The following is a 27,649-nucleotide window of genomic DNA, read 5'->3' as shown; positions in this document are numbered from 1 at the left end:
TTTTAAGTTAACGTTTTTTTTGTTTTTGTTTTTTTACGTTATTAACGTGCTATTAGCCATGACTAAACACTAGGTATGTCAAAATCTCCCCAAACCTGTCCCATTTGTTTGTGCGACATTTGTGCTGCAAAATTATTTGGTCTAACTCTTATAAATTTTAAGTTATTCATGTTTTATGATTCGCCTGTGTGAAGTTGCCCCCCCACCCCCCATTGTCCAAATCTCTACAAACGTGTCCCAATTGTTTGTACTTTGTTTGTGCTGCAAACATTTTCGTTTGGGCCGGTTTTTAAGTTACAGTATTTAAGTGTTCATAACCAAACCTCCAACCATGTCAAAATTCTCCCCAAACCTGACCCATTTATTTGTGCTTCGTTTGTGCTGCAAACATTTTCGGTCAAGCAATTATCATTTTTAAGTTATTAACAAATTATGGCTCTAGTGAATGAATGTGAGTGTGAATGTTGTCTGTCTATCTGTGTTGGCCCAGCGATGAGGTGGCGACTTGTCCAGGGTGTACCCCGCCCACCGCCAGAATGCAGCTGAGATAGGCTCCAGCACCCCCCGCTACCCCGAAAAGGACAAGCGGTACAAAATGGATGGATGGATGGATGGAAGTAGCCCCCCGCCTCAAATTTTCCCCAAACCAGTCCCAATTGTTTGTTTTTTTTGGTCTAACTGTTATAGTTTTTAAGCTATTAACACATTTTGATTAAATAATAATAGTACGGTATATAATAATACTAACCAAGTTGTAGCGACATTGTTATTGTACACGGAGGAAATCTTTTTCTGGCGTAGTAACACATCGCCTTGCGATGACATGCTATGGTATTAGCCGTAAGCTAGCTATGGCAAAGGGCAATAGATAAACTGGCTTTTGTATCAGCAGCTGAATGACTTTTGAGATTGTAATGTACAACACAATGCGATAGGACACTAATTTGTACTGACTGAAAAACATGAACCATCATATACATATACAGTACATGCAGTATCTGTAAAGTTTTAGCCCAACAATTCATGTTTTGTTTTTACACAGCTCGCTCGACAGTGCATGTAGTTGTAACAACACACATGATATGCTGCATGTATCATGATCAATATTATAGTGACTCACTCGGTGGACAGTTGTCAGTCCAGCTGGCCGGCAACGTTTTTTCAAGTTGACTTTGGGTAAGCATGCCATTTATGTCCGCAGAGCTTAGCTCCAAGTTCCACATTTATACCCGCAAGTCACGCCGACCTCACTCTGTCAGCTTCCGTCTGCTCCAACATTTCACCCTCTGTTCGTGCTCGCTTCTATAACAAGCAGTTCATCCTCTGTATATTCAGGTTCAAAAAGATAAAGTGGTGAATCCTCATTTGTCCAAAAATAGTCGTCTTTGTTGTCTGTTAAAAAATCTGCCATGATTACAACACACTCGTGTTTGTTTCCGGAAGTAGGAACACACATTTTATGCCGGAAGTGCGCTGCTTTGGAAACGGAAAAAATGCGTTGAGGAAAGAAGTTCCGGTAATGCACAAAATGACCAAAATACAGCAAATATCTAACATATTACATATTGTTATTAACGGGTATGTACCGTAATTTCCGGACTATAAGCCGCACCTGACTATAAGCCGCACCAGCTAAATTTAGGGGAAAATACAGATTGCTCCATATATAAGCCGCACCCGACTATAAGCCGCAGGGTTTTGATGTGTAATTACCGTAGTATATTGGGGTTCCTGCTACCACGGAGGGGATTGTCGGGACAGAGATGACTGTTTGGGAACGCAAAGCGTCCCATTTATTAACAATAAATCTTTCAATCATTCAATCAAACTTTCACATCTTTGACATGGCGAACAGCATTCGTGCAGAGTACAAATAATACAACGGTGCAAAATAATACAAAGTGCTCGCCTGTACGTTATCAAAATAACCAGCCTACCGGTATATGAAAAGTCAGTCTTTAATCATTGTGTCATCGTCTTCCTCCTGCGTACTAAAACCACCGAAATCCTCTTCGTCGGTGTCGGAGAAGAACAGGCCGTAAATAAGCCGCACCCTTGTATAAGCCGCAGGGACCAGAACGAGGGGAAAAAGTAGCGGCTTATAGTCCGGAAATTACGGTAACTATAGTTACTTAAAAACTGTAAGCAGCACAAACGATTGAGACAAGTTTGGGGAGATTTGTACAAGGCGGTGGGGCCAACTTCACACAAATGAATCACAAAATGTTAATAACTTAAAAACTATAATAGTTAGACCAACATTTTTTACAGCACAAATGTAGCACAAATAAATGTGACAAGTTTGGGGAGATTTTGACACAGTTGGAGGGAGTGGGGGGTTTAGTTATGGTTAACATGTTAATAATCACATGTTAATAACAAACCACAAAATGTTAATAACTTAAAAACTATGATAGTTAAACATAGCAGAGACCAGCACAAACATAGCACAAACAATTAGTACTGGTTTGGGGAGGTTTTGACAAGGGGCCGGGGGGGCTGGTTATAAATATTTAAACGTTAATAACTTAAAAACTATAATAGTTAGACCAAAACATTTTGCAGCACAAATAGATGAAACAGCTTTGGGGTGAAAAAAAGCACAAACGAAAATGTTTGCGGCACAAACGATTGGGACAAGTTTGGAGAGATTTGGACAGGGTGGGGGGCCAACTTTACACCGGTTCAAAACGCAGTAGGAATAAGCAACGCATATTTAACCCTCCTACCCCTTTTCCATTTCATAGCATTTACCAACACATTTATTCACTTTCTATTTTCAATCCGTGCACAATTTATTCCATAAATATAACAACTAAAGACCTTAAGTGTAGTGCGTGCATACAATTGTTTTACATTGCATTTTTTTCAACTTCACACCGGTCCTGTTGAAAAGAGAAACTAAACAACTGTATGCACTAAACCAGGGGTGTCAAACGTACGGCCCGCGGGCCGGATAAAACCTGTTCGCGGGCCGCACCAGGTTTTATCCTGCCCGCGTGATGAGTTTGCCAAGTATTAATATAAGCTGCATTTTTTGTGAGTGAAAGAAACTGCTGTTCTAAATGTGTCCACTGGATGTCACAACAGCAATTCTGTTAGGAAGCGCAAGAGGTACAAAATAAAGCGTGGCTGCGGCTCCTCTCCCTCGACCCAAATGAAACTTAAAACCTGACGTTTTATGTCTTCTGTTTTGAACACATCGTTATTTGGCACCCTTACTCCCCCATAATGTCTGTCAAAAACGAGAAAACTTAACCCTTTTGAATAGATTTTACCTCGGTTTCTTACGGTTTGTTGAGTTAACTCTGGATTGATACGTGGACATGACAGAGGAGGTACTTGATACCTCGAAGAGTTTACATGTTTTTTGTTCCATCCCAGAAAGACTGTGACTTAAAGTTTATTTCCTGGCTTTGTAGATCAGTGGTTCTTAACCTGGGTTCGATCGAACCCGAGGGGTTCGGTGAGTCGGCCTCAGGGGTTCGGCGGAGGTCAAAACACACCCGACTCATCGTGTAAATACAAACTTCTCCCTATCGGCGTATTACGGATACGGCAACAGCTGACTGATTTGCAGGTGTGTAATTTGTTGTGAGTTTCAGTTTATGCACTGCGTTGGTTTTGTTGTTTGAACAAGGTGATGTTCATGCACGGTTCATTTTATGCACCAGTAAAAAACAGGGTAACACTTTAGTATGGGGAACATATTCACCATTACCGGGTAATTAGTTGTTTGTTAACATGCAAATTAGTAACATACTGGCTCTTAACTAGTCATTATTAAGTACTTATTAATGCCGTATTCGGCATGGCCTTATTATAACCCTAACCCTCTAACCCTGGCCCTAACCCTCTAATCCTAACCCTAACCAAATAACTCTAAATTAAGTCTTTATTACTTATAATATGTTCCCCTCATGTCCAAATAACTCTAAATTAAGTCTTTGTTACTTATAAAATGTTCCCCTAGTGTCCAAATAACTCTAAATTAAGTCTTTGTTACTTAGAATATGTTCCCCTAGTGCAGACCTGAGCAAATTAAGGCCCGGGGGCCACATGCGGCCCGTTGAGCTTTTCAATCTGGCCCGCCAGACATTCCCAAATAATTTTTTTGAGATCTTTAGGATGGAAAGTGTAGCTGCCATTATGATGTGCAGTCATGTTTTCTAATGACCGTAAGTCTTCAACTATACAAAGTATTTCAATGGTTGGAATCTGCGCTTACGGATGATATACCAGTTACCATGGCAATCTAATTAGTTACTATGGTAATCTAATTAGTTACTATGGTCATCTAATTAGTTACTATGGTAATCTACGTCACAGCAGCTCAGACGAGGCACCAAGCAGTGTGGGCGGGAAGTGTTTCCACAGACGCGGAAGGAGATTTTCACAACAAAGTTCTAAAGCTTAGTGATATATAGAATAAAATAGAATATAATAGAAAGTACTTTATTGATCCCTGGGGGAAATTCAGCAAATATCAGATATATCAGATTGTAGGTGGGTTTATTTTGTACCCTTCGCCTTCATATTTCACTGTTTGTTGCATTTTTGTTGCGTTTCACTTCATCGTAAAATATGTCGATGGTGTGACGTTCATATTTTGTCAATATTCAGTGTTTTATCATTCATAGAAAAATTAAACATTCTATTACGTTTTTAAGGCGGTCTGTCATAACGTTTTTAGCATTCAGTCAGACATTATTGTGAGGTTTTGTATTAGTGTTCCTAAAAATAGATATACCGGCCCCCAGACACATTTTTTTTTTTCTAAATGTGGCACCCGAGTCAAAATAATTGCCCAGGCCTGCCCTAGTGTCTAAATAACTCTAAATTAAGTCTTTGTTACTTAGAATATGTTCCCCATACTAAAGTGTTACCAAAAACATATAACTTTGTCTTGAATTTGAAAAAAACAAACATTTTATTTTTCACTAAAGAAGGGTTCGGTGAATGCGCATATGAAACTGGTGGGGTTCGGTACCTCCAACAAGGTTAAGAACCACTGTTGTAGATACACTGAGACGAAATCTAAGCTCATTGTGTTTTTGAAACTGCACCAATTTCCTCAGAGTTTTAAACAAACTTGAAGTGTTTTTTCCAGAGGATTATTTGTGATTTGTACGTTTTCATAATGTGCTTGTTCTATTTTTGGCCAAAGTAAACAACCTGGAGTTGTCTTTATTTTGAAGTTATCAGCCCCTGAGCTAAAATGAGTTTGACATCCCTGCACTAAACAATAATGAATAATTTTCGTGTTAGGTGCCCTTTTTTCTGTATTGAGCACCTGCCCCCACCCCCCAAATTCTCTGTGCACGTGCCTGGCTCCACCGATGCAAAACACATCTTTGAAATGATTTGGATGACATTAAAAACTTGAATTTCATGTTGTCCACAAACATGTACCGTATTTTTTGGAGTATAAGTCGCACCTGCCGAAAATGCATAATAAAGAAGGAAAAAAACCTATAAAAGTCGCATTTTTGGGGGACATTTATTTGATAAAACCCAACACCAAGAATAGACATTTGAAAGGCATAAATAACCAACTGAGAACATGCCTGGTATGTTAACGTAACATATTACACTTTCCATCATTGTAACTGAGCTACTGTGTTGAACAATTTCCCTTGTGGATCATTAAAGTTTGTCTAAGTCTAAGTCTAAGAGTCATTCAAATAACTATAACATATAGAACATGCTATATGTTTACCAAACAATCTGTCACTCCTGATCGCTAAATCCGATGAAATCTTATACGTCTAGTCTCTTACGTGAATGAGCTAAATAATATTATTGGATATTTTACGGTAATGTGTTAATAATTTCCCACATAAGTCGCTCCTGAGTATTAGTCGCACCCCCGGCCAAACTATGAAAAAAAAATGCGACTTATAGTCTGAAAAATACGGTATGTAGTTATTGAATATGTTCCATTGTAAGACCTCGACATGGAAAAGGAAAATGTTTTGATAGGGTTGGGGTCCCCACATCTGTGGTCCCCTCCAAGGTTTCTCATTGTAGCCCATTGGGTTGAGTTTTTCCTTGCCCTGATGTGGGATCTGACCCGAGGATGTCTTTGTGGCTTGTGCAACCCTTTGAGACACTCGTGATTGATTGATTGATTGATTGGTGTAAATCTGATTTGAGATACCGTTGACAAATATTTCAGGAGGCTTTCCTTTTCCAGTCAAATAGGTAAATAAGTAGGCTTGTGCTATTTAAAAAAATATGACTTACCTCGACATAATTCCTGTTTTGAAGAGATATTTGCCAGGCTAGATCTGAACACACCTATGTAGGCGGCTCTACACTGCAAGTAGAAAGCTTCGTCCTCATCACCAGGAGCCGAAGATGACTCCAAATAAGACATATTTGCTTGAATATATTTTCCAACTCTGTCCCACAACAACAAATCAGGGCAATTGTTTTTACGAATCCAAACAGACTAGCAAATGCATTACGGCTAAACTGATTGGCTTAACTGGCTTGGTTATGTTGTTCGCCGTTACTAGGGTCTGCTTGCTTTGGCAACGTTGTGTGTTCACCACTAAAGAGCACGGAAGAAACACACGTTAACATCTAAAAGTGCCCCCCGGCCCCCTTTTTGCTGGCTCAAAAATCAAATTAATACTTCTTTAACACTTTGAGTTCCACTACAAAACATTGGTGTGTATTTAAACTGAGCATTTTGCAATGTTTTTAATTCCTTATCACAAGCAGGCAAACCGCACTAGGTAGTAGAGTTGTGTATTGTCGTTTCAGTCTTTTGAAAATGGCGGCATCTAGTGTTAGTAGTGATGTTAACTGGCGAGTGTAGGCCATTTAGGTTTACCTATTACACATTACATATTATATTACACACGAAGTATTGGTTAAAAATACATCCATTACTACTTACATATAACACTGAGCTTTTTAATTTAGTTGTGCAAGCTGAACAATGTCGGCGTAGGAGTAGACTAGATGTCAATAAGAAAACAAATCAAACAGACGCCAGTTTTGTGTACCCGAAAATGCCGTAAGTACTTTTAACCCTTATGTCCTGATATAACTTAGCAATACGTGCTCTCTTCTTCATTTACGTGTACAATTTCGTAAACACTGCATTGGAATCATCACGCGACTTATATGTGTGCGATAATGTCAGTGGATGTACCGTTGACTTTTGAACATGGGATTTTATATGCTTAAATGGTGTGAATTATTCATTCTATGATAAACATTCGGTTTGTATAATGTCAAGTTAAGGCTGTTGTTTGACACAGGTTACTGTTTTAATAGGACCAGAAGAGCTCTGCCAGTCGTGGGACGTGCTAATGTAAGTACATGCAGTAAGTATCATGATGTTCAAACAATATATGTAGTGCATTGACCCAAATATAAGACGACCCCTATACAAGAAGACCCCTCTTTCCCCAGTCCTCTTTAAAAATAAGGGAAATAACAACTGGTAGATTACAATATACAGTGGGTAGATTACAATTTAAATGATATCATATCATAACTCGGCTGTTGCCCAACATTTAAGGCTGTATTCACGTGTGTGGGCAATACAAAAGGCTGCAAATTAAAAACATAAATATGGCATAAAGTAAGCCTAGAAATTATATAAATTAAGTGCATGAGCCTCACAATACGAATGTCCTGAGTTCAATCCCGGGCTCGGGATCGTTCTGTGTGGAGTTTGCATATTCTCGAGACTGCGTGGGTTCCCTCCGGGTACTCAGGCTTCCTACCACCCCCAAAAAACATGCACCTGGGGATAGGTTGATTGGCAACACTAAAATTTGCCCTAGTGTGTGAATGTTGTCTATCTGTGTTGGCCCTGCGATGAGGTGGCGACTTGTCCAGGGTGTACCCCGCCTTCCGCCCGAATGCAGCTGAGATAGGCTCCAGCACCCCCCACGACCCTGAAAGGGATAAGCGGTAGAACATGGATGGATGGATATCATAACCCGGCTGTTGCCCCATATTTAAGGCTGTATTCACTTGTGTGGGCAATACGGCTGCAAATTAAAAACATAAATATGGCATAAAGTAAGCCTAGAAATTATATTAAATTAAGTGCATGTGCCTCACAATACGAAGGTCCTGAGTTCAATCCCGGGCTCGTTCTGTGTGGAGTTTGTATGCTCTCCCCGTGACTGCGTGGGTTCCCTCCGGGTACTCCGGCTTCCTCCCACCTCCAAAAACATGCACCTGGGGATAGGTTGATTGGCAACACTAAAATTGTCCCTAGTGCAGGGGTGTCAAACTCATTTCAGCTCAGGGGCCGCATGGAGGGAAATCTATTACCAAGTGGGCCGGAATGGTAAAATCATGGCATGATAACTTAAAAATAAAGACAACTCCGGGTTGTTTTCTTCGTTTTACTTTGGCCAAAAATAGAACAAGCACATTCTGAAAACGTACAAATCACAGATAATCCTCTGGACAAATCACTTCAAGTTTGTTGAAAATTCTGAGGAAATTGGTGCAGCTTAAAAAAACCCAATGAGCTTAGACTTTGTCTCGGTGTATCTACAAAGCTAGGATTAAACTTTAAAGATTGAACAACAAACACGTGTAAACTCTTCTAGGTATCAAATACCTCCTTTGTCATGTCCACGTATCAATCCAGTGCTAACTCAACAAACCGTAAGAAACGGAGGTAAAAACTATTCAGAAGGGTTAAGTTTTCTCGTTTTTGACAGAGACATGATGGGGGAGTAAGGGAGCCAAATTAACGATGTGTTTGAAGCAGAAGACATAAAACCCAAGATTTTTTCTGTTTCATTTCGGTCGAGGGAGAGGAAGACGCCACGCTTTACTTTGTACTTCTTGCTAGTCCTAACAGACATGCTATTGTGACATCCAGTGGACACATTTAGAACAGCAGTTTCTTTCTTTCAAAATACTTTAATACTTGGCAAAATCATCACGCGGGCCGCATAAAACCTGTTCGCGGGCCTGATCCGGCCCACGGGCCGTACGTTTGACATCCCTGCCCTAGTGTGTGAATGTGAGTGTGAATGTTGTCTGTCTATCTGTGTTGGCCCTGTGATGAGGTGGCAACTTGTCCAGGGTGTACCCCGCCTTCTGCCCGAATGCAGCGGAGATAGGCGCCAGCACCGATCACCGAAAGGGACAAGCGTTAGAAAATGGATGGATGGATGGAACTCAAATATTTCAAACCAAAATGCCAAAGGCTGTGTTCAATGTGTTTATCATTGTTGTATATCTGTTTTTTGTCTTCATGCTGTCTGGTCTGGTTTTGCTCTCGTTTTCTTTTTGTCTTCACATTCAGTTACCATGACACCAAAGTAAAGGTGGGAGTAATTGAGCCCACTTGGCCGTCATCCCCACCTATACTATACCTGCTGTTGCCACACACCAGTTGTCGCGGGATCTTTCCCTTGTACTTTGTCGCTTGCATTTCCATCATGTCCTTATGCCTTGAGATTGTTTTGCTCGATTTGCTCCTAGCCTTCACTTTGGCTATTTGTGTTTTAAAGTTGATTTTTTTTCTAGTTTTTTTTGTGGCACCGGCGGCTCCTGATTGTGTCATAGTTTTTAGTTCTTCTCCTTTTGTTGCTGAACGTCAAAAATCTTGTTTTCTCAAATCTTACTCTCTATTTCGAACATGTTGAAAAGAGAAACTGGAAATTGTGATGTATCACGTTGTATGCTTGCATGTTCGAAATAAACTCAAACTCTAACTCTAACTCTATTTAATCTGGGATCCACTCCTGAACAACTCTTAAGTTATTTTTTTGTATTCTGCAAGTATACACTCATTAATCTCTTTACGGTGAAACACTTAAAAAAGTCAATAAAATTATTGGTAAGATAATCGCTTTTCTCTGCTATTAATAGCGACCACCTTCCAAAATACCAGTGGATTCCAATATTTCAAATCAAAATGCCTTCTGCTGAGTTCAATAAGTTGATTGTTTTTATATTCCACTATTTACAAAGGGCTCAGATTTCATGAAAAGCTTCTAAAATATACTTTTAAAGATTGCTTTTGCCGAGCACTGCAACACTAAGCGGTTAAAGAAAGGAGCAGACAGACAACGCTTCTGTGTGTGATTGTAATAGCGAAACATGTTAACTAATAAGTAATTAATGAACAAATATAAAGAACAAAAACACTGAGAAAAGCACTTTGTCAACATGGCACAAAGAAATGTGCAAAATAGGCTTTATTCAGCAACAACAAGGTACTGTACAGCTGGAGTCCTGCAAATACTAAAACATTTATTCAACCTTCACATAGAAAAAAAGTAAAATAAAACTTTTACAGTTTAAAATAATTTATGCTAATGATGACTAAATGCCTGACGACAAACACACTCAAGGAACATTTCTATAGAAATATCAGCTGTACACAGATTAAAGTATATCAAAGCTTAGGGATGAGTACCATTTTACATTTCAATCAATCAATCAATCAATGTTTATTTATATAGCCCTAAATCACAAGTGTCTCAAAGGGCTGTACAAGCCACAACGACATCCTCGGTACAGAGCCCACATTTGAACCGATACAGTTCCAAATCCTGGTGCCCAGGAATCAATACTAGTAATTTTTGGTACTTTTGCGTGTCCATGTGTTATCCATCCATCCATTTTCTATTGATTGTCCCTTTCGGGGTCGCGGGGGGTGTTGGAGCATATACCTGCTGCACGAGTCGCCACCTCATTGCAGGGCCAACACAGATAGACAACATTCAAAATAAAAATATTATTTCATTTAATATTGGGCTGATAATGATAACTGTGCTGTCCAGTTGTTATATCTAGTTTTCTTACACAGTCTCATTTGCAAATCTTGTATTATATAGTAGACTTTGCTTCCAGTTGCAATTAAAGCTCAACCGATTACCGGCGCCGATATTTGGCATTTTGACGTATATTGGTATCGGCCTCTTTTTATCGGTATCTGTCTTCTCTTTTTTGTTACAAATACAACATGACTACAACAGCAGATACAATACATACACATATGATACGAGTATTTAGTATTAAAAAAAAAAAATTGTAGATAGTTATGCAATTCCAAGATGTTAGATGGCAGTAGTGTGTTGCCGTAGTCAGAAAGCAGTCTTTGCCATTAAGCTGAAAATCTTCAGTCTTGTCTTTTGCTTAGTCCTACAAAGTGTAACAGCCATCTTAGTTTCAGTTTTCATTACCAAATTTGGGTTTCTTAAAATACCATGCAAAATTGCTGATGCTAGTTAGTAGCTTCAATGTGAATTAGCGTCGAGCCGGCATATTTTGAAAAGTGAGCCGTACTTTTGAGCGCTTTCTATCAGGCATGCTTGCTTTGTTGGCATGGAACAAAGCAACATTACTTAGAGGCAGTCCAGCTACATACATACACACACAGGTACCTACGCTCCCACATACATACACAAATACAGTACATACCTACACACTCATAGTTTGTACATCCACACGCACATTCACTGTACAAACATACATATACACATACTGTACATATACATTCACTGTACAAACATACATATACACATACTGTACATATACATTCACTGTACAAACATACATATATACATACTGTACATACACATTCACTGTACAAACATACATATACCTGTATACATACTGTACATATACATTCACTGTACAAACATACATATACCTGTATACATACTGTACATATACATTCACTGTACAAACATACATATACCTGTATACATACTGTACTTATACATTCACTGTACAAACATACATATATACATACTGTACATACACATTCACTGTACAAACATACATATACCTGTATACATACTGTACATATACATTCACTGTACAAACATACATATACCTGTATACATACTGTACATATACATTCACTGTACAAACATACATATACCTGTATACATACTGTACATATACATTCACTGAACAAACATACATATACACATACTGTACATATACAAGTACATATACATAAATACACTCATGCATATAATAACGTTTCATTAAACATATATTAACGTTGTTTCCCTCTGGGAAACTGGGTAACACATGGCACACTGACAAAGCTTAACCTATTGTTACTATAACAATCTACAAGGTTAATATAGCTGGCTTCTCTTCCCCTCCATTTATCTGCTTTCTTTTGTATCTCTAGTTATCATTACATATATGTATCGTTGCATTTGAACAATTGTATTGTTGATAATAGAGGTGAATGATTGTTATTATTCATTATCAATAGCGCTATTTATTTTGGTATTTGTATTGCTCCATTTGTAGTGTAATAATGTTCATTGCCATTTCTGTATTATTATTTATTCCACTAACTGCTTCTTTGCTATCACGTTTACTATCATATTTGTACATATCGTATTTGCTGATGTTGTTGCTGTTGTTATTGTTGTGATAAATAATAAATGATAAATGGGTTATACCTGTATAGCGCTTTTCTACCTTCAAGGTACTCAAAGCGCTTTGACACTATTTCAACATTCACCCATTCACACACACATTCACACACTGATGGAGGGAGCTGCCATGCAAGGCGCTAACCAGCACCCATCAGGGGCAAAAGGTGAAGTGTCTTGCCCAAGGACACAACAGACGTGACTAGGATGGTAGAAGGTGGGGATTGAACACCAGTAACCAGCAACCCTCCGATTGCTGGCACGGCCACTCTACCAACTTCGCCACGCTGTGTTTGCTGTTGTTGTTTTTGTCTCTCTGTCTTATCCCCCTCTTGTCCCCACAATTTCCCCCTCTGTCTTCCTTTTCTTCTCTTTCTATCCCCTCCTGCACCAAATGATAATATAAATACATTGAATAAAGTCAAACACAAATAAGGCAACAAGTATCCCACACTTCTCTTTTGTAAAGTAAATTTGTACAGCCGATATGGGCATCTACATCAACAATACGATTTGCCTGAGAAGCTGGACAGGACAAAAGAAAAAAAGAGGCTGTCCGGCTCATTTCACTCCGCGTTCTTGCTCCCAGGCCCCAAATGCTTGAGCCCGAGGTGGCGTCACATGCAGCAAAGGTATCCAATTATGCCATTGTTTGATTTTACATGAGCCGGTACCTGGTACTACCGACGGAGTTAGGTTGGTACCTATAAAAATACAGAATTCAGGGCCCATTCCTATTCTTCATTTCTGGTATTTTCCCTTGTAAATATGTAATGCCATTAGAATGGTTGAGAAGTGTAATACTCAATTTTATTCGATAAAATGTAGATGCAAGGTCACTCTCAATATACCGGTATTCTTTATTCCTAAAGTGTGTCATTAGTGCCTCTTTTCCCGCCCGCTGTCTGCTCTGTCATTGCAGGCATTTTCTGTGTACATTTTGCAGTTTAAAAGTGCTTGCCGATTTAATCATAAACTCAAACCGTTTATGTTCCATCACATTGCACAAAGCTTACCCCGACTTTCACTAACAACATTTGGGAACCGAGTGAGTGATCTATAGCTATGGTTTATTGTTAAGAGATTGTATTCACACGTCCACATTCTGTCAATGTAAACAAGAAAGTAAGGAAGTGCAGTGGGCAATGGAAGAACACTTTGTATTGGTTAGACCATTGTTGTGCGTGTTTACGTTGAGAGCCACTCAGGAATACATTTGATTGGTAAATATGATGATTAATGGCCAAAATGTCCATGGAAGTTATAGGTATTGAACAAAATTGCGAGGATACGCATAATTGGCAGGGATTGGCAATCGCAATGTTGTAAAATCCTGGGGGTCTTTTTAATCGTGCACCCTTTTGTATTTGCAGCATTACTCAATCTTAGTATGTAGACAGAAGCATATCCTTCAGAATTCTTTCTTGATCAGTAAACACCACTGACCCAGTTGCAGCCATGCACTAAATGTATCTGGTTTATAATTTAAAAGACAAGGTCAAAGTTGTCACACCTAAAAAAGATGCGCCTCAGTCATGAGATGTAAGCATAAAGGTTAGTTTATAAATCAGATGCTGTAAGTTGCAAAATGGTATTTTCAATGTTAACTGATGATAAAGACAAAGGGCTGATTGTAAGGCTTGCAGAGAGCTGGCTATCTTTTAGGACTAGTTGCCATATTTCAATTGCCACACTCTCCTGATGCACATAATGACATATCAGAATTTAATGACAGGAGACAAGAAATGACGGGGATTTGTCCCTGGCCAAATTATGAATGATTTACATAGCACTAAAAATAGTTGTGTAAGAGCCACTTAACACACGAACCATTTCCTCAGCCAAGGCAGACATTTGCTGTCTGGCCCATCCATCAAGATAAGCATTAGTTTTTAATTTCATAGTGGTGTCACGAATACATTTCATAAGCTCAGTTTACAGTCATAGCACTCACTGGCTTGTCATGTGTAGGGATGCAACGATTATAGATTTGGACTGTATGATTATACCGGTAGTCTGAGTAATAACCACACTTTTATGATTATTATGCAATGAATAATTGTATACAATCACAGACATTCCTTAGAGATTTTGATGTTATTTATCACTGTCAGAAATAACAGTAATGAAATAATAACATTATAAAAGCAGTACAAAATAATAAATATAAACAAAATAAGTATCATTGATGAGTAAATTAATAATTGTATTATTATATAAGACAATAATTAACTGTTGAACCCTCAGAGGAAAATGTTACTCATGTGGGTAATAAACTCAAGTGTTATTTGTCATCAACTGCCATCCATGCCTATTTATTCATTTTTAATAATCTATTTTATGCTGTGTTAACTGGAATGCCCATAATTAGATCCCATGGTATAGGGCTGTCATTCTACAAACCCCGTTTCCATATGAGTTGGGAAATTGTGTTAGATGTAAATATAAACGGAATACAATGATTTGCAAATCCTTTTCAACCCATATTCAATTGAATGCACTACAAAGACAAGATATTTGATGTTCAAACTCATAAACTTTATTTTTTTTTTGCAAATAATAATTAACTTAGAATTTCATGGCTGCAACACGTGCCAATGTAGTTGGGAAAGGGCATGTTCACCACTGTGTTACATGGCCTTTCCTTTTAACAACACTCAATAAACGATTTGGAACTGAGGAAACTAATTGTTGAAGCTTTGAAAGTGGAATTCTTTCCCATTCTTGTTTTATGTAGAGCTTCAGTCGTTCAACAGTCCGGTGTCTCTGCTGTCGTATTTTACGCTTCATAACGCGCCACACATCTTCGATGGGAGACAGGTCTGGACTGCAGGCGGGCCAGGAAAGTACCCGCTCTCTTTTTTTTACGAAGCCACGCTGTTGTAACACGTGCTGAATGTGGCTTGGCATTGTCTTGCTGAAATAAGCAGGGGCGTCCATGAAAAAGACGGCGCTTAGATGGCAGCATATGTTGTTCCAAAACCTGTATGTATCTTTCAGCATTAATGGTGCCTTCACAGATGTGTAAGTTACCCATGCCCTGGGCACAAATGCACCCTCATACCATCACAGATGCTGGCTTTTGAAATTTGCGTCGATAACAGTCTGGATGGTTCGCTTCCCCTTTGGTCCGGATGACACGATGTCGAATATTTCCAAAAACAATTTGAAATATGGACTCGTCAGACCACAGAACACTTTTCCCACTTTGCATGAGTCCATCTTAGATGATCTCGGGCCCAGAGAAGCTGGCAGCGTTTCTGGATGTTGTTGATAAATGGCTTTCGCTTTGCATAGTAGAGCTTTAACTTGCACTTACAGATGTAGCGACAAACTGTATTTAGTGACAGTGGTTTTCTGAAGTGTTCCTGAGCCCATGTGGTGATATCCTTTAGAGATTGATGTCGGTTTTTGATACAGTGCCGTCTGAGGGATCGAAGATCACGGTCATTCAATGTTGGTTTCCGGCCATGCCGCTTACGTGGAGTGATCTCTCCAGATTCTCTGAACCTTTTGATAATATTATGGACCGTAGATGTTGAAATCCCTAAATTTCTTGCAATTGCACTTTGAGAAACGTTGTTCTTAAACCGTTTGACTATTTGCTCACGCAGTTGTGGACCAAGGGGTGTAGCTCGCCCTTTCTTGTGAAAGACTGAGCATTTTTTGGGAAGCTGTTTTTATACCCAATCATGGCACCCACCTGTTCCCAATTAGCCTGCACACCTGTGGGATGTTCCAAATAAATGTTTGATGAGCATTCCTCAACTTTATCAGTATTTATTGCCACCTTTCCCAACTTCTTTGTCACGTGTTGCTGGCATAAAAGTCTAAAGTCAATGATTATTTGCAAAAAAAAAAATGTTTATCAGTTTGAACATCAAATATGTTGTATTTGTAGCATATTCAACTGAATATGGGTTGAAAATGATTTGCAAATCATTGTATTCCGTTTATATTTACATCTAACACAATTTCCCAACTCATATGGAAACGGGGTTTGTACAAACTCCTGATGCTATGTTAGTGTTTTACACTTGCTGTATCAACACTGGATGAATTAGCCATTGACCGGAGTACCTGTTGCTGTTTGTTTACACTGAACTGACTCAATGCTAAGCTACTGATTGTAAGTGACATATTTATATTCAGCTCAATTCTTCAAAAAGTAACTTGCCACTAAAATAATTTAACTCAGTACATGTGTTAGCTTTACTTTGGTGTGTAAAGTTGTGTGGTCATCCAGCAAATGCTGCACCATATGTAAGACCCTGTAGCCGCAACTGTTTTTGGCAGGTTTGGCAAAAGGGTTAGCTTTAGCCATCGTCTTCGATGTCAATTTTAAGGTACTCATAATGTTCCCACACTGTACTTCAGCTTTTTTTGGGGTAGGAAAAATTTTCTGCTTTGTCCTGTTGCCATTTTTAAGCTAATGTAGCATGCCAGTGTGTCTCTTGACTCAAGCGTATACCACCGGTGGAACTTATTTTTGTTCCGTGCAGATTTGCTGAAAATGACGTACTAACATAATGTCTGTTCACAGTGAGGAGGACTGAAACCCACATTGTAGTGGAGCTTTTGTGATGAAATAATTGTGACTTTTTTTAATCATGGTTAATAGTAAAACCAGTTAAAGCATGACGAAAAAGATAAAAAAATTCATACAATATCATCTTAATTATAGATACACTATTACTGAAAATGTACACCCCATTTCAGGCATTTTAACAACTCTTATTCTTTATCATTTATAAAGTCACAACAGGCATGTGTTGAACCGACAAAGGGCAGTTGGACTACGTCATCCCAGTATGACCAGATTGGACTGTCTGTAGTCTAAATTGGAGCCATCGCTGGATGCATTCATCAGAGCCAGGAAAGAACTAGAGGAAATACTCGTATGACAAAACCTTAAATCTTTTAGAATAGCCGGAACTGTCTTCATCTCATGGCATGTGCTTTTAAATACATCTTTATCTCTTCAGTTTGAAAGGATGATAGCTTTATTACATCATGAATACCCACCTTTGACATTCCTTTTCCTTCCACAGTGACTTGCACTTGAAGGGCTTAGGTTTGAAAAAAAAAAATCCAATCAAATTCAGTGTGATACTTTTCTCCTTTTTGTGTGCTGCACTTTCATTTTTGTATTTTAATTAGCCAGCAGAGGGCAGCAATGAACAAGAACATTTCCAGTCTGCAGTAGGCTAGCAGGCTAAGCTGAATAGCCACTGGGACCCCGAAAGGGACAAGCGGTAGAAAAAGGATGGATGGATGGAGTTAAGTGAGTACATACAGTGCATCCGGAAGGCAACCACAGCGCTTCATTCTTTCCAAATTTTGTTATGATACAGCTTTATTTTAAAATGCAATCAATTAATTTTTGTCCTGAAAATTCCACACTCCATATTGACAATGTTAACGTTTTTTAGATATTTTTCCAAATGTATTAAAAAAAAAAAAAAAAAAAAATTAAATGTACAGTACATAGAAATTCACATCCTTTGCCATGAAGCTCAAAAGTGAGCTCAGGGGCATTCTGTTTCAACTGCCATCCTGGAGATGTTCCTACGGCTTAATTGGAGTCCACTTGTGGTACATTCAGTTGGTTGGACATAATTTTGAAAGGCACACACCTGTCTATATATAAGGTGCCACAATAGACTGAAGTCGAAGGAATTGTCTGTAGATATCCGAGGCAGGATTGTCTCGCAGATATCTCAAAATATCAGCTGCTTTGAAGGTCCCAATAAGCACAGTGGCTTATAAGTTTGGAACCACCAGGATTCTTCCTAGAGGGCCGGCCGCCTAAACTGAGCGATCAGGAGAGAAGAGCCCGAGTCAGGTAGGTGACCAAGAACCCGATGGTCACTCTTTCAGAGCTACAGCATTCCTCTGTGGAGAGAAGAGAACCTTACAGAAGGACAACCATCTCTACAATCAAGTCTGTATGGTATACTGGCTAGACAGAAGCCATTAATTCGTAAAAGTGTGCCATAATGCACCTGAAAGACTCTCAGACCATGAGAAACACAATTATCTTGTATGATGAGACAACGATTTAACTCTTTGGCGTGAAAGCCAGGCATCATGTTTGGAGGAAACCAGGCACCGCTCATTATTAGGCCAATATCATCCCTACAGTGAAGCATGGTGGTGGCAGCATCATGCTGTGGGGATGTTTTTCAGCGGCAGGAACTAGAGACAAGTCAGGATAGAGAGAAAGATGAATGCAGCAATGCATAGATACATTCTGGATGAAAACCAACGCTTCCCATCCAACCTGATTGGAGCTTGAGAGCTGCTGCAAAAAGGAATGGACGAAACTGCCAAAAGATAGTTGTGCCCAGTTTGTGGCATCGTATTGAATCGACTTGAGGCTGTAATTGCTGCTAAAGGTTCATTAACAAATTATTGCGCTAAGGATGTGAATAGTAATGTAGATGTGATTTCTTAGTTTTTTATTTTTAATAAATTTGCAAAACATAAAAAAAAAAAACGTTTTTACATTGTCATTATGGGGCATTGTCTGTAGAATTTCGAGGACAAAAATTAATGTATTCCATTTTGGAATAAGGTTGTTAACACAACAAATGCAAAGTGAAGCACTGTGAATACTTTATTGATGCACTGTACAACAACAGCTTGTTTGAGATGTGTCGTGCACACTTGTATCCAGTAGAATACCAATTAACTGATTAACTGATAATAAAACAACTTACACTTCAGGCTCTCTCCAGTCAGTGTAAATAATTCTGATCACATTTTTTGTCAATGCAGCATCCGCAGTAGCGACATCGCTGAAAGGGAACGTCAAACAAAAGAATCCCAAGAAAGTAGGTCATTGTTCATCTAATGAGTTGGATAAAGCCAAACCAGTATGCATTATTTTGACACAATGAAAAAAAAACACACCATAACTTTGAGTTTATGTTGTCCCAATGATTAGCGGCTCTAAAAAAAACTGCCAAAAAGATTTACTAAAGCTGTTTCACACACGTCAGCGAATAAGAGGAGGCTCTTTCATCTACATTTATTTTGGGAATTTGACGACGTGAGTGCTTCATTGTCTTATGTTATGAGCTTTTATGGCAGATTCCCACTTTGAATTTGATAAAGCTCATTAATTTGCTTGCTCCACATCAAACTCTCTGTATGACACTCAAATTTTATTCATTTAAAACTACTCATGTTTTATGTCAGTAGTATTTAGTTGCCTTGCTTCTATTTTTGCTATTTTTGGATAGTATCAGTAAGCACATTTTTTTTTAGAAAAGTTCAAGTCTATCTTCGGTTGCATTACACTTAATTAAGGGGCAGTGTATCGTCACAATGAAATGGTTTTTGAAACAGTGCCCCAGCTAGTACAGTGGTACCTCAACTTAAAAGTGTTTGGAGATAGGAAGGAAGTGAGTAAGTGTAAAGGACAGTGCTGAAAAGCAGATGATATTCATTTAATTAAAGAAATAAATGCTCCAAAACATGAATTGGCAAAGCAATTGGAGCGAATCAATGCTAGTCTGCTCCATACTGAAGCAGAATGGGTCTAATGCCAGCCAGTCAAGGATGTTAAAATAATATCTAAACAAGGGAAATGTATCCATGAAAATAAGAAAAAGTTGCTGATGGTGTGTTTGATGGAGGAGCAGCTGGAAGGAGATATAATATAATGCCTTTATTGTCACAATGAGATTAGAGCACCACCAGTATCAGTGCATGAAAGAAATATAAAGTGTGTAAGAAAATATGCAACATCTGAGAAGTATAAAACTAGAATTAAAGTGCACAGTTCCAAGGAGGTAACCTGAAATAAGTATGGTGAATATGAGTATTAAAATATTAATATATTGCACGCATGGGCTATAGCACATGGATGGTTTTGTTTACTGTAGAAGTCCACTCACCAAAGTTAAAACTGTACATTATTATTACAATATTTGATAAAACTACAGTAGTTGGTTGTATTCATGCTATTGTATTGTTTTTATACAATATTTGTTATCTAAATGTTTAAAAGGAATGTTACATATTAAAATTGTGCTGATATGGCGGAGATGGGTAAGCACCAATTGATTTACTTTTATTTCAATGGGAGATGTTGATTTGACTTACAAGTGTTTTGAGTTAAGAGCTCTATCACAGAACCAATTACGATGATAAGCTGAGGTGCTACTGTACTCAAAAAAAGGAAAACATTCATTTTGTAATTCAAATGCCTTTATTTTTACGGAATTTTGTGACATGCACATTTCAATGCCCTAATATAATATAAAGACAATTCTGACAATAATAAAATAATCGAATTTAAATCTAATTCACAATAAATTGCACAACCTGCAGCAATACAGAACACAGGGAATGCAAAAAATTGCAACATTTTACAGTACTTTAAGTGCATAACATTTCCCAGTAGATATGATTAATAATTGATACACACTTGATCATACTGTTAGATAAGTGTTTGCTAGTTAATCCTAAATGCAAGAGTCGTGTATTAAATCAGCAAAATAAAGTTAATTATCTTACTTGCACAGTATTACATTCAAGCACTTTCTGCAGGGAGCTAAGTTTGCATGTTTCGAGGTGAAGTACAAACACATTTTTGAAGGTTTCGACCTGAGCATTTTTGCAAGAAACTCACCATCGTCTGAAAACCTAACATAAACCGTAACGTCGTCATGTACGTTGACTCAGTGGTAACTATTCCTCATTTTAGTTCCGCACAAAAACAAGGCACCTATATCTACGTAATTGTTTCAATTTGGTTGCTAATGTTTACCTCAACACCCGTGCCATCATACTACCAAGTTTCTGTACCAATTCTGGCTAAGTGATAACCATAAATCAGTTGTTACGCAGTTTATTTTGGTTTGTTAAGTTCAGGCTCAATATTTATGACCTCTTGAAAAAAAAAAGTCAGTTCCAGGAATGGCCTTGTGTTTGACTGCAAGCACACGGCAGCTGGAATTGTTAGGGCACATTGGTCTGCTGTGAAGCATGGCGATGAGCAACGCTTAAGTAATCTAGAGCAGTGGTCCCCAACCACCGGGCCGTGGACCGGTACCGGTCCGTGGACCGAGTGGTACCGGGCCGCGGCCGCACAAGAAACTATTTTTTAAAATTAAATCAACATAAAAAACACAATATATACATTATATATCAATATAAATCAATACAGTCTGCAGGGATACAGTCCGTAAGCACACATGATTGTATTTCTTTATGAGAAAAAATATATATATATATATTTTTTTTTTACTACCCCCCCCCCCCCCCCAGAAAATATGAATCGCCTAACTTTTGGATAATTCATGAGCTGTTAAGGCTGAGCTTCTCATTGAATAGCAACAAGATTCCCCCATCGTCACTAAAGGTATAAAGGTATAATCTTAGATGTTCGATGCTTGTTAAAAAAAATGTCATTCAGTCTTCTTGCTGGAGTTCAGGAGTAGCATAAAAAAACAAATAGTCACAAGGCTATTTTAATTTCCCAAGGACTTCCCCTTGCTACCACTTCACTTGTTGATCTGCTTCTCACTGCATTTTCCTTGCCATTTACCATTTGCAACATCAATGGACGCTTGTTTGAGTAGCTAAGACAATCATGTTTTCTGCAACCTTTGGAGAAAAACAACATTTTTCTATGGTTACACCAACACGTCAGTGACTAGATTTCCTGGGGAAAGATTTAATTTGATTATTTTAGGCACATATTATGCCTGCAGCCAAGCAATTCTTGTGATCCAATCTTACAAAAGTGAATGGTGGAAAGTGAATGGAGCTTTTTGTCAGACAGCAAGCTTGTTTTCCGACAAGGTTGTTAGAAATTATATTAATTCGTTCCAGTAAGGGGCCTGAACATACATGATGCATTGTGGGTCTGCACCAAGGAATGTCACATTTTTGTCACATGGTTGATGTGTGAAATTTATCAGTTTTGCATAAACCTCCTTACAACAACAGACGTCACAATGTCACTGCAGCAGCAGAACAGGGCCTTTTATTTGTTTTGAGCCACGCATTTTTAAGCAAACAAACTATAACTCAAAGTTGCTGGAGAATTCTGGCCAGTTGGAGTCTGCAATGCGACTCCCAGTGATGGTGTCATAACGCAAAAGCTACTATTGAGTAAAATGTTTGAATGTAAGAGAAGACATCAAGAGAAAGCTTTATCAAACGTCCTAAAATGCAGAGCTCAACACATTTACGTATTGCAGTGTTTTTCTTGGTGAAATAGCAGGAATCTGTGTATATTAAAGGGGCTGTTTGCAACCTATACACAAATGCAGAGAAGGCGCTAACTTTCCAATGTGTTTTACAGTATACCCCACCCTCTTATGGCTTTTAGCACTTAATGATGGAACTCCGCCTGTAGGTAACACATGCACATACTTGCCAACTTTCAGCAAAATATAGTAAACATTTATTTTTTTTAAATTAATACATTTATTTATTTTTAGGTAAGATAAACATAATAATACAATTAATCTCTAGTCTGGATGATTTAGTTCTTGTCACCCTGTTGTCCTCCCGTCTCTTCCCCAAGGAGGGCTCCATGAGCTGGGCAAACGCCTGGAGATGCCCTACATCAACAACACGGTCGGCGGCCCGTCGGTGCGCAGCTCGTACATCGCCGCCCTCTACTTCACCCTCAGCAGCCTAAACAGCTTTGGCAACGTGTGCGCCAACACGGACGCCGAGAAGATCTTCTCCATCTGCACCGTGCTCATCGGTGGTATGCCGGACGCCTCGTATGGAATAACGTGATTGGGCAGGCATGCTGTTTATATCGTGGGAAAGCGGACGTGAAAAAAGGCTGTCCTCACTCAGGTCAGCATGGAACTGGAGGGGGCGTGGCCTCCAGCTCCAGTTTTCAAATGACCGTAAGTCTTGAACTATACAAAGTATTTCAATGGTTGGAATCTGCGCTTTTGCATGATATACTAGTTACTATGGTAATCTAATTAGTTACTATGGTAATCTAATTAGTTACTATGGTCATCTAATTAGTTACTATGGTAATCTAAGTCACAGCAGCTCAGACGAGGCACCAAGCAGTGTGGGTGGGGAGCGTTTCCACAGAGTGTTTCCAGAGCGGCCAGCCTGAAATGCGGGTGTCAGGGACAGACGCGGAAGGAGATTTTTACAGAAAAGTTCTAAAGCTTAGTGATATATCAGATATATCAGATCGTAGGAGTTAGTTTTTTTTACCCTTCACCTTCGTATTTCACTGTTTGTTGCATTTTTGTTGCGTTTCGCTTGATTGTAAAATATGTCGATGGAGAGGGGGTGTGACGTTCATATGTTGTCAATATTCAGTGTTTTATCCTTCATGGTTAATATTGTAAATCCCAAATTCTTTATTTTCATGTACATTCTGGGTGTCTCATTCAGTAGAAAATGTAAAATTCCATTCCATTTTTTAATGTTTTTTTGCATTCAATAAGACATTATTGTGAGGTTTTGTATTAGTGTTCCTAAAAATGAATATACCGGCCCCCAGACACATTTTTTTCCTCTATATTTGGCCCCCGAGTCAAAATAATTGCCCAGGCCTGCTCTAGTGGGTTCAGAATATTCCATGAAGACATTAAGTAGGCAACACATTCTCTGGCAGACCAGGGCCCTCGTGTAACAACAGTTGCGTGGTTTTCCTACTAAAATTAAATGTACGTTCAAATTCGTTTGGAGGAAGTATGAAGGAACGCAAGATTGTTATATAAAAAATCTTCGCCATGTCTGCCTGCCATGCCTGGTTTGATTTCAAATTTTTCGGGACTTATGCAGATCCCAAATACACAAAAACAGGTACCAACAGGTAAGAAAAGTTGGTTTTGCATAATAGATGCCCTTTAAAGTAAGATAAAACCCATGACAAGTACCCATTCATATACTTCACATCCACACTAAACACTTGCATGCAAGCTAACCTGCCTAAAAATATGTAGTGATCATAAAATAAGCCATTTCTGTATTTAAAAAATATATATAAATACAAGGACCACCTGTATGGTGTTTTGTTCTAACTCAATTTAATTGGAATTAGAACAACAGAAGCAACCACTCATTTATACCAAAACATAGCCACACTGTTTGTTTAGCTCTACTTTACAAAAGTGAGCCTAAGGCTGCAACCAGCACGTAATAATAATAATAATACCTGGGATTTATATACCCAAAGAGGATACTAAAAAGTTGTACGGTTTGATTTGATGAGTCGGATTTTCCAGGACCCTAAATACTGAAGCACACGGTGAAAATGAGGTTCAAAGTACCAAGTCACAACTGGAAATATGTGATTCATTACATTGTATTGTATGCATGTTCGAAATAAACTGAAACTGAACTGAACGTCTTGAGTCCCATCGACATGGACAAAAAGGACTATGTTGAGAAAAATAATGCTCCGTTTCTTTTTTAAATTCCTGCCATGACCGTTGCCACTTCAAAATATAGTCTTTGCGCGTACGTCTGCCATGTTTGTGGAGGATTTTCCTGTGCACGCATCATAACACTACTGTTTCTAACAAAACACTATATAGTTAACTTTCCCTGTGACTTCAGCTACATTTTCTGGAGGAATGACACCGTGCTAGGGCAGCATAGCAGCAGACATTGATACAACATTGATTATACATGCATGTCCTTTAAAACTGACTTTGAAACAACGTTGCAAAGTAGTTGTATTTGAAAATTGAGACAACGTTGATGATGTCCAAAGTTTGATCCACGTTGTTGGTTGGGAAAGGACCAAATTTCAATGGTCAAATCAACGTTACAACCTGACATCGAATACAATTTGCCAAAAAGCTTTGTTATTTCAACTGTGTATTTATGTTAAAGAATATTGGTTGCGAAATGACTAAAATTCAATGGTCAAATCAAATTCAGAACCCAACATTGATTCAACGTCCTCAAAAAGCATGTTGTTCCAACATTAAGTATGAGTTGCTCAACGTCAGGACTTAATTCAACAAGTTCTCAACATTGTTTCAATGTCTTGTACCTGCAGGGCGGGCAGCGACGTTCAAAGTACCAAGTCACGTCTCAAGTCCCATCGACACGGACAACAATTACTATGTTGAGAAAAATAAGGCACGGTTTCTTTTTTAAATTCCTGACATGACCGTTGCCACAATAAAATATAATATTACGTGTATGTCTGCCATGTTTGTGGAGGATGTTCCTGTGCAGGCATCACAACACTCCTGTTTCTAGTAAAACACTAACAGTCAACTTTTCCTGTGACTTCAGCTACATTTTCTGGAGGGATTGCACCGTGCCTGGGCAGTGAAGTACCGGTAAATCCATTTTGTTTCACTTCTTTGGACTACTATACTGTAAAAGGGATGCACTGTTAAGAAGTGCTTACGGACATTCTATAATGTTAACAAAAGTCTCCTAAAGAAGTCACTTTCAGGGAACAATCAGGCTTTGAGCAGGCATAAATCCTCAGGGATGTTCCTGCATTACAAATACCCACCATGCTTGTATCTGCTGATGACTACAAAATTGAAAAAGCAAGGCCCTAATAATTCTGAGGCAAGTTCCACACAGCAGCACGTATTGATTATTTGTGTGTGGTGTGAGATTTGGAAAATTCAATTAAAGGACTTGTGAAAAGGATTCATAAATTCAGCACCTCCTGTCCGTATGGAGACATGGTTATGTTCGAAATCAATGCACTACTTCACAATATATTTTCTTTGGCGCATAAAAATAAATAACATTTAAACAGTTCTGCTTACTACAGAAACGGATGACATTTTCTCAGAAGCCTTTAGTTACAGTGGAACACTAAATAGGTCTAGGATGGTAATGTATGTTTATTGCCGTTTTTCCCCGTATGCTCCTGGAAAAAATGTATTTTGAGAGTGACACAATGGAGTAAAGGCAGGCGGCTCAGCAGTGTAAAAATTGATCAGGCTGGAGATGGGGCCACAGTGGGAAAGATTTGTATGTCAGCAGTAATGGGCTGCATTAAAAAAGAATATTCCTTAAGATGTCGTAAAAGTGACGGCGCCGTGTCGCAGGTCGTGGGCCGCCAGCCCAAGAAGCGCAGAGACTATACCGGGTACATCAATCCTCGGAGGCCTCACTGACACATGCCACCTGCCCATTGGGAGTTTTATGCTTTCTGATTGAACAGGCAGTTGTAATTAAAGCAGGGAGTTGTATATCGGGCTGTTTTGGTCCAATATACAACAAACTTCGATCTGCGCGCTGGATTGCATAGTGTGCAATCTTTTCAGGCGGGATTTCTGATTTAGTGAAGGACATTGTGCTTCATTCAAAGGTGGCGAAATACAACCACTGGCTTAAACATTTCTGTACACCTGCACAATCCAATTAAAATGCATCCAAAATTTGCTTCTATGAAGGTAACAACCGTTAATGTTTTGATTCACACTGTGTGCTATGGACGAGCTTACTGATTGATCACCTGTCGCAGCATAATCAGTCTCAAACACATCTAAGAAACACAGTCAAATAAGATGAGGTAAAGTTGAATTTCATCCATGCACAACTCCTAATAATTAAAAAATACCAATAGATTAATTAAATTGACCGTCAATGTTCCCCAGAGCCAATTAAGGACATTTTGTCAAATGCCCATCACTACTCTGGTGTTTGTAATATTTTATGTATTCAGATGTAGTTTGATGCACTACATAACTGTGATTACAACCACAATAATACACAGTAATATTCATTTATGGTACATCTCTTAGATTATACAGGCAAACTATTGCAGTACAGTGGTACATTCATTTTAGGGCTGTCACATGATAACAACATGTTTTGTTTGGAATTAATCCCTATTTGCGAGTCTGTCTGAGATATTTACTGTATTGTATTAACAGAAAGATAAATAACAGGAAACTATCATACTGTATGTATTAAACATAATGTGTGTTCATTAGAGGGGCTGTTTGCCTTGAGGGCGCCAACTATTAAATGTACACTATATTGCAGAAAGTATTTGGCCACCTGCCTTGACTCCTATATGAACTTGAAGTGCCATCCCATTCCTAACCCATAGGGTTCAATATGATGTCGGTCCACCTTTTGCAGCTATTACAGCTTCAACTCTTCTGGGAAGGCTGTCCACAAGGTTGCGGAGTGTGTTTATAGGAATGTTCGACCATTCTTCCAAAAGCGCATTGGTGAGGTCACACACTGATGTTGGTCGAGAAGGCCTGGCTCTCAGTCTCCATTCTACTTCATCCCAAAGGTGTTCTGTCGGG

At 38.8% G+C, this 27,649-nt stretch overlaps 3 protein-coding genes across 5 annotated transcripts in view; 1 reads left to right on the top strand and 2 right to left on the bottom strand.

Moving 5' to 3' along the window:
- Positions 1 to 6,751, bottom strand: part of efcab7 (EF-hand calcium binding domain 7) — a 37,380-nt gene extending 30,629 nt beyond the window's left edge. The window contains exon 1 of the mRNA XM_062028255.1: positions 6,247 to 6,751. Within this exon, the coding sequence (XP_061884239.1) occupies positions 6,247 to 6,379 (133 nt within the window). The 5' untranslated portion in view covers positions 6,380 to 6,751. The remainder of the gene's footprint in view (positions 1 to 6,246) is intronic.
- Positions 6,582 to 27,649, top strand: part of LOC133635257 (potassium voltage-gated channel subfamily H member 4-like) — a 50,681-nt gene continuing 29,613 nt past the window's right edge. Inside the window, exons 1-5 of one of the 2 annotated variants that reach the window (XM_062028258.1) lie at positions 6,582 to 7,027; positions 7,291 to 7,327; positions 17,158 to 17,685; positions 19,182 to 19,237; positions 22,948 to 24,475. In XM_062028258.1, the coding sequence (XP_061884242.1) occupies positions 17,672 to 17,685; positions 19,182 to 19,237; positions 22,948 to 23,168 (291 nt within the window). In that variant the 5' untranslated portion in view covers positions 6,582 to 7,027; positions 7,291 to 7,327; positions 17,158 to 17,671 and the 3' untranslated portion in view covers positions 23,169 to 24,475. Of the gene's footprint in view, positions 7,028 to 7,290; positions 7,328 to 17,157; positions 17,686 to 19,181; positions 19,238 to 22,947; positions 24,476 to 27,649 lie in introns of those variants that run through there. The other variant, XR_009822039.1, reaches the window with a different exon arrangement.
- Positions 7,250 to 27,649, bottom strand: part of alg6 (ALG6 alpha-1,3-glucosyltransferase) — a 106,283-nt gene continuing 85,883 nt past the window's right edge. The window contains exon 15 of one of the 2 annotated variants that reach the window (XM_062028257.1): positions 7,250 to 7,919. The gene's annotated coding sequence lies outside the window, so the exon portion shown is untranslated. Of the gene's footprint in view, positions 7,920 to 17,756; positions 18,297 to 27,649 lie in introns of those variants that run through there. The other variant, XM_062028256.1, reaches the window with a different exon arrangement.

This window comes from Entelurus aequoreus, linkage group LG19, assembly GCF_033978785.1.
Source record: "Entelurus aequoreus isolate RoL-2023_Sb linkage group LG19, RoL_Eaeq_v1.1, whole genome shotgun sequence".
Classification (NCBI taxonomy): domain Eukaryota; kingdom Metazoa; phylum Chordata; class Actinopteri; order Syngnathiformes; family Syngnathidae; genus Entelurus; species Entelurus aequoreus.
This window is presented reverse-complemented; position numbering and strand designations above follow the sequence as displayed.